At 36.1% G+C, this 7750-nt stretch overlaps 2 protein-coding genes across 3 annotated transcripts in view; both read left to right on the forward strand.

Moving 5' to 3' along the window:
- Positions 1–603, forward strand: part of LOC132063169 (conserved oligomeric Golgi complex subunit 8) — a 16217-nt gene extending 15614 nt beyond the window's left edge. Inside the window, exon 13 of the mRNA XM_059455621.1 lies at positions 1–603. This exon is cut by the window's left edge and continues 39 nt beyond it. Coding sequence (XP_059311604.1) covers positions 1–255 — 255 coding nt within the window. The 3' untranslated portion in view covers positions 256–603.
- A 547-nt stretch (positions 604–1150) lies between these two features.
- On the forward strand, positions 1151–4842 carry LOC132063170 (receptor-like protein EIX1). Of its 2 annotated transcripts, XM_059455623.1 has the most exons (2): positions 1151–2388; positions 2479–4842. In XM_059455623.1, exons 1-2 carry the CDS (start codon positions 1425–1427, stop codon positions 4512–4514), a joined length of 3000 nt encoding a protein of 999 aa, XP_059311606.1. In that variant the 5' UTR covers positions 1151–1424; the 3' UTR covers positions 4515–4842. The 2 variants fall into 2 exon arrangements, with proteins under 2 accessions (XP_059311606.1, XP_059311605.1); XM_059455622.1 differs by having other exon boundaries at positions 1151–4841.
- The last annotated feature ends 2908 nt before the right edge of the window (positions 4843–7750 follow it).

The following is a 7750-nucleotide window of genomic DNA, read 5'->3' on the forward strand; positions in this document are numbered from 1 at the left end:
TATCCTGGTGGAGCTGCTCTTATAGCCGATGCAAAAACTCTTTTTGATGGAATTAGCCGATTATTGGCAACTAGAGAACCTCCAAAACCAGTTCGTAATTCTGAGGCCAAGAGTATATCAGAAAATGGTGACGTGCCTAATAAGGAAAATGGGGAGATTCCTAGTACTGAACCTACTGAGAGTACCAACACAGAAGAGGAACCCAACAATGTCCTTTCAGAAAATGAGGAGAAGCCTGGTAATGTATCATCATGATGTTGAAGAGCATATGCATTCAGAAAGCCAGTATATATGTATACTGCATTTTCTGATGAAGTACCAAAGAGAATCAGAAAGATGCTTGTTTTCCTGCTTCAATTCCAGGGAGTAACCTTTTCATATGAGATAGTGGTGGTTGATTCATTATTATCAGATAGCTATAATGAGCAGTCACGTTTGTACTCATCTTAAAGGAACCGATACTGCTCAGATGGAGTTCGGCTTGTAACATCTTTGAATTTTTTTTTTGTCCCTTCCTGTTTCACCTCCACTAATTCATAGTGTTACTGAGTATTAATTGATTTATATACGAGATGTCCCAGTGCAATGAAGATTTTGTACATACACTGATGCTCCAGGGTCTACGAAAGGCACTAAGTTGTATGAGTTCTCAGATATTGTTTAATTTTGAGAACAAAACGCGACTTGTATGCTTCCTTTGGGAAAAAAGTGTTTGTTCCTTAAGCTGTTGCAAATTTGAAATACCTTTTTAGCAATGTCCAACAAAAATACACAATGGATTTTTCTTCAGTTAAGATTAAGGATTCCACTTCCCCACAAAGTCTCGCTTCTTCACTGTCCCCTTGTCTGATCTTGACATAAAAGCAATAGCTATACAGCTCCAGCATGATTATCATCTTAACTTGAATGGCCAAATTAATACAACTAAAACAGAAACCTGCCTCAATTGTCTCGATAGCCGTAGATTTGTTCAAAACATGTCTTCTTTTTGGTCTGCTATCACTTGAGAACAATATTTTCAGTTTCACTTTTCTTTTAAAGTGTGCCAAAATAATGTCAACTTCAAAACACATAATACTCAAAAAGAAAAATAATTGTAAGAAACCATCTTTAACTCTTCTAGATCTATCTTTTGTTTATTGTTATATTGCTGACTTCTGGAAAGTTGTTAAGATAAAGAACAAAAGCTAACGACAATAGCCGAAAGATTGACGCTCAAGAAAACATGACAAAATCATTTCCAAATCCTATGATAATAGAGACCAGTTGACTAAACGTGCAAACCAATTTCCTTATCCCTTTTTTTGTACTTTATTCAGCTAATGGAAAGTGACCACCATTTTGATAATAGACCATTTGTCTTCAACCATCTAATCCCATCCTGAAGAAAAGGGTGCTTGTTCTGCTTCCAAGACTTGGAGTTGATGGAGAGGCTTCAAGTGTATATTCTTTTTCTTGTCATTTTACATTCAATAGCAGTAGAATTTGCTTGTAAGGCCCAAAACGGTGCTAGCAATTGTTCAGCTAATGATCTTGAGGCACTTGTTGATTTCAAGAATGGCCTGAATGATCCTGAGAACCGGCTTTCGTCATGGCAAGGAAAAGACTGTTGTAAGTGGAGAGGAATAGGGTGCAGTAACACTACTGGTTCTGTTATCAAAATAGACCTTCACAATCCATTTCCAGTCAGTTCTGCTGATGTTACCAGGTATGGTTTTTGGAACTTGAGTGGGGAGATTAGGCCCTCTTTGGTAAAAATTCAATCTTTAAGATACTTGGATTTGAGTCTAAACGCATTTGGTGGAATCCTAATTCCAAGATTTCTTGGTTCTTTGAAGAACTTGGAATATCTAAATCTATCAAAAGCTGGTTTCTTTGGCACAATACCTCCAACTTTGGGAAATCTTTCTCACTTGCAGTATCTTGATGTTTCTTCAGAATTCTCAGCTTTGACTGTTGAAAGTTTTCAGTGGTTAACTGATCTTGTTTCTTTAAAGTATCTCAGTATGAACCAAGTAGAGCTCTCTATGGTAGGATCAAATTGGTTGAAAATGCTAAACCAGCTTCCACAGTTAACAGAGTTGCATCTTTCAACTTGTGGCTTGTCTGGCTCCATTTCATATCTTACTCCTGTCAACTTCACTTCATTAGCTGTTATTGATCTTAGTTTCAATAGTTTCAACTCAATGTTCCCGAGTTGGCTTGTAAATATCAGCACTCTTGAATATATAGACTTAAGCAACTGTGGTTTTAGAGGCAGAATTCCACTTGGCATCAGTGAGATTCCAAGGTTAAGATACTTGAACCTTGCACTAAACAACAACCTTAGCGCCAATTGCCTTGAATTATTTGGCGGAAGCTGGGAACAGATAGAAGTTCTCGATTTAGGTTCGAACAAACTACATGGAAAATTGCCTAGATCCATCGGGAGTATGACTTATCTGACTCACTTCTATCTTCTTTTTAATAAAATTGAAGGTGAAATACCAAGTACTATTGGAGGACTATGCAATTTAATCAGCTTCGATTTATCAGGAAACAACTTGACAGGAAGTCTACCTGAGATACTCGAAGGAATGGAGAAATGTGATTCCAAGAGGCCTTTGCCTAGTTTGATGAACTTGAGGCTGAGCAGCAACAGTCTTGTTGGTAAAATACCAGAATGGTTGGGTCAGTTGAAAAACCTTCAACAACTTGGATTAGCTTCCAACTTTTTGGAAGGCCCTATACCAGCTTCTTTAGGAAAGCTTCATAATTTGACCAACTTGGGACTTTCAGGAAACCAGCTAAATGGTACTCTACCGGAGAGTTTTGGCCAGCTTTCTGAATTGTCTGTACTTGATTTTTCTTCTAATTTCCTCACTGGTACTCTATCAGAAGTTCATTTTAAGAACCTGCGCAAAGTGAAGATTCTTGACCTTTCATCCAACTCCTTCACCTTGAATGTTAACCCCAACTGGATTCCTCCATTTCAGATTCGAAATCTTGACATGGGTTCTTGCCATTTAGGTCCTTCTTTTCCTACTTGGCTCAAGTCTCAAAAGGAGCTCAGGTTCCTAGACATTTCAAATGCAAGTATTTCAGATTCCATTCCAGGCTGGTTTTGGGAAATTTCGTCTAATTTATCCCTGCTGAATTGTTCTTTTAATCAGTTAAACGGTAATCTACCAAATCCATTATCAGTGTTCCCCTTTGCAGATGTTGATCTGAGTTCTAACCTATTTAAGGGAACCGTTCCTTTACCTAGTGTCCCAGTTGAGTTGCTTGATCTTTCAAACAATAAGTTTCAAGGTTTAATCCCTCAGAATATTTCTGAAGTCATGCCAGACTTGATATTTTTGTCTCTCTCGGGTAATGAAATTTTGGGTGAAATACCAGCTACTATAGGAAAGATGACCCTTCTTCAAGTCATTGATTTATCAAACAATAAGCTAACAGGAAGCATCCCTTCAAGCATCGGGGAGTGTTCTTACTTGAAAGCTTTAGACCTTGGGAGCAATAATTTATCTGGCTCAGTTCCAAGTTCTTTGGGCCAATTGAGCCAGCTTCAGTCATTTCACTTAAATGACAATAAATTCTCAGGAGGGATCCCCTTTTCTTGGAAAAATTTATCTAGTTTGGAGACACTTGATCTAGGTAACAATAAACTATCCGGAAAGTTTCCCTCTTGGATCTCTGATGGTTTTCCAAATCTTAGAATCTTCAGATTAAGGTCAAACTCATTTTCTGGAGAACTTCCTTTAGAAATATCAAATCTGAGTTCATTGCAGGTCCTTGATCTTGCAGAAAACAACTTGACTGGCACCGTTCCAACAAGCTTAGGAGACCTGAAGGCCATGGTACAGGAGCAAAAGGTGAATGAATATCTGTTGTACGGGAAGTATAGAGGGATTTACTATGAAGAAAGCTTGGGAGTGAATTTGAAAAACCAGTTTCAAAAGTACACTAAGACTCTATCACTTCTGACCTCAATAGACTTGTCTAGGAACAACTTCAATGGAGCATTTCCTGTGGAATTGACAAAGTTGCATGGCCTCATAGTTTTGAACTTGTCTGGAAACCAAATCAGTGGACAAATCCCAGAAAACATTTCAAGCTTACATCAGTTGGCATCGCTTGATCTCTCGAGTAATATGCTTTCTGGAGTCATCCCATCAAACATGGAATCAATGTCATTCTTGAGCTATCTCAACTTCTCAAGCAACAATTTATCTGGTATGGTTCCTTATAAGGGTCAGATGACAACTTTTACAGAGTCTGCATTTGAGGGGAATCCCCATCTTTGTGGAGCTCCGCTTCTAGTACTATGCAAAAATGGAAACTCAGACAATAGAACAGTACTAGAGAATGACAGCAGTGGCGAATTTCATGATAGATGGTTTTACGTGAGTGTTGGATTGGGATTTATTACAGGTATTCTTGTTCCTTACAGTATCTTACTCGTTCGAAAGACATGGAGACGAGCATATTTCAATTTCTTGGACAGACTCATCGACAGAATTTTCCTAGTCTGAAGGCACAGAATAACCATAGAACGGATTGAACAGCACCAGAAGATCAGATCCGGGCACTAGTTTTTTCATATTAAGTTCCAATCATTGTTTATAGAAGGTGAATCCCATTGTAGATAAGACATCTTTGTACTATTCTTAAAATCAATGTCAGGGGGGTAAGGTATTTAGGTTTGTATGAATACAATTAAGCCGTTTAATCCTGCAATTCTATTTTCATAGCCGGAGTTCAACTTTTCCTGTATGCTGTGTGGCTGATACTATTTGTGAATATATAAAAAAAAATGAATTTGATGTTGTAGATTATTTTCACCTAAAGGGCTCTCGCAATACTTAGTAATTATGCAAAACTTGTCCATATTGATAACAGAAAGTTGGCGATTGATTTTCTTCCTCCAACTACATTAATCTCCCTAGATTGCGATATCTTAACGTTTTGCTTCTGGTTTGGGTGTCTTCAGATTTAGATGGAGAACTACCCGTGTTGGTATCTCACAATGAACAATTTTGTACCTCTTTTAACAATAAAATAGAAATACTGAGGTTCTAAATCCATTTTTGATTTAACTACTTTAAAAAGTACATCCCAGTAGCTTCGAACAGTAAGTGTGTAAGATTCCAAGATCCATTAGTGGATTTGCAATTTGAGATATATTTTTCACCTCTAAATGGTAAATAGATCAGCTTTCATTTTATTCAAGATTGAAACTTTTAACCTCTGGTAGGTTAGTAGATGGTGGGGCTAAAAGTGTACTGGACTAAACTAAGAATGATAAAAAATACAATAAACAAATTCTTAATAGTCAACTAAGACTAACATTAGAAGATTAGAAATAGAAGGTACAATTAAAGCAGAAGCAATAGTAAGAAAGTCCGCTTTAATTAGTAACTGCATAACCTAGAGCAGGTAACGAATAACAGATACTTAAGACACAACGACATTCATGAAATTATAAGTCTACTGTTATTTCAATGATTTGAGATAGTTCACATATACAAAAGGGCATATACTCAAAGAGTGGACTAACTGGAAAAAATAGCCAACTGAATGATGTAACACTCTCCACTATTTGTAAGACAAAAAAGATTCTATTTAGGACAAATTTGACTCAGAATCTTAAAATCTTCTCCTATCCCAGCAGCGTCTAGGAGCAGCACAGGGGTCTCTAGCAGTTTTAGGCATATCATGGAAGTCCACCATTATTATCCTTCTCTTGGCTCTGCTTTGCTCCGCAAACCTCTCCTCGAATTTCCTTTTACTTGATTCAAAATCCATTGATGATCTCTTCTTCAAGTCTTTGATGTCCTCTGTTGTTTTCGCAGTATTGCTCTGTTTCTGGAGTTCCTTTCCTTGGTGAAGCCACCTGGAACCGTCATCAGTAAATTGTTTGCCATGATGAGGATCAACTTGCACACGCTTGATGGCTGCATTCCCCAAAACTCCCCTACGGCACTGCTTTGCTGCTGATCCCATATTAACCCTAGTTATAGTTGTCCTGTTGTTGCTTTGGGTAATATGGGAAGAATGCTTTGTTCCTTGTTGGTCTCCACCATTATCCAATCGTTTGCGTTGAACCATATCCGTCTCCGTCTTCCTTAAATTTCCAGTGCAATTCTTGGACGTTACTGCTACTGTATTCATCTTCTTGTCACCCTGTTGCCTATGCAACTGTTTTGTTCCTTCTTGTTTGAGTTGCTCTCCGAATTCCTCAGCCCCTTTGTGTGTTTCCAAGGACCCTTTTATTTCTCTTGAATCTCCACTGCGATTATTGGACATTGTTGTTACTGTCGTATTCATGTTCTTGCCTTGAGTGTCGACATCAATATTTGTCTTCTTGAAACTATGTTTATCTGTTGTTAATGTTGAGTTGTTGTTTTCTTGAAACCTAGGACTTGTTTCTTGAACAATTGCTTCTATTTGGTCCCCAAATTCTGCAAATGAATCAGCAACATCATATTCATCCTCATCTTCTTCTTCTTCATCTTCAGGTTTTCCCGAATTCATCAATAGTTTCAACAAGTCATCTTTGTAATTCTTGAACTCAGTAGGATATTTCCATTCAGCAACACCAACAGCAGCTTTAATCAACTCAAAAATATCTGGCTTTTTTGTTATTGAGAAGTGATTTAGAAACATCTTTTCTAGATCCACAACTATCCTCACCATGACTGAAGTAGAAATTTTCTGAAAAAAATTACTTAAGGAGTGAAGTGAGGCTTAAGGTTACTTCATCTCAACTTATATATAGGCATATGGACTTCTCCTAAATTGATCAGACTTAGGAATAGGCATATAAACTTTTTCCCAAAATTGATCAAACTTAGGAAACTCGCTTCTCCAAGCAACCGCCAAAAACTTTCCTTATTTTGATCAATTTAGGAAACTATGAGTTTCTTACTACTAACTTTGTGCAATAGTTTTGTATATTAATTTTGTATTTTGTTTTTAAAACCTACTCTATTAATGTTATTTTTGCTTTTATTTTCATGCATTCTGATCAAATTAATTTTGTTATAAAAAATACAAATTTGTAATTTCCAAGAAAATTATGAAATTTTGTCTAACAGTTTTGTATATTAATTTTGTAGTTTTTTTCCAATAGCTATTAGTCTTGTGTTTTGTTTCATAATCGTTGTGATCAAATTAATTTTGTGATAAAAAAAAAAGGATAAATTATACTCCCTTTGTTTCTATATAAATGGTGTTTTAGGCTTTTATTTTGTTTCAAAATAAGTGATGCTTTAAGATTTCGAGAAGAAATTGATCTTATTCTTCCAAAATTATCCTTATTTACATCAAAAATCATTAAGTAGATTTTGGGAGAAAAGGTTTTTTAGTCCATTACAAACTTTTTAAATTTTATGATTCTTTTACAAGAGATTTTCATTTTCTACACTTAAGAGATCTGGAAAAAAAAACACATAAAAGATCCGAAAAAACTATTTTGTTTATTCAAATTATAAGAGGACAAGATATCTTGTTTTCTTTTTTTCTTAAGGGATCTGCTTAAGCTAAAAAAAATCACTTATTATGAAATTGAGGGAGTACTGAACACTCTTATAATTTTGCCTCATAGGAATTTTTTTTATTTTTTTTTTGCTTCAATCATAGAGCTTTTAATTTAAAATAGGGAACTTTTCAAAAAGGAAAAAATACAACCCAATGCAACCCATCGCACCCACGTAGTCATATTTTAGTTTACACTCGTATTGTCAATTTTTTCGTATGTAATATTATA

The sequence above is a fragment of the Lycium ferocissimum genome, chromosome 7, assembly GCF_029784015.1.
Source record: "Lycium ferocissimum isolate CSIRO_LF1 chromosome 7, AGI_CSIRO_Lferr_CH_V1, whole genome shotgun sequence".
Lineage (NCBI taxonomy): Eukaryota > Viridiplantae > Streptophyta > Magnoliopsida > Solanales > Solanaceae > Lycium > Lycium ferocissimum.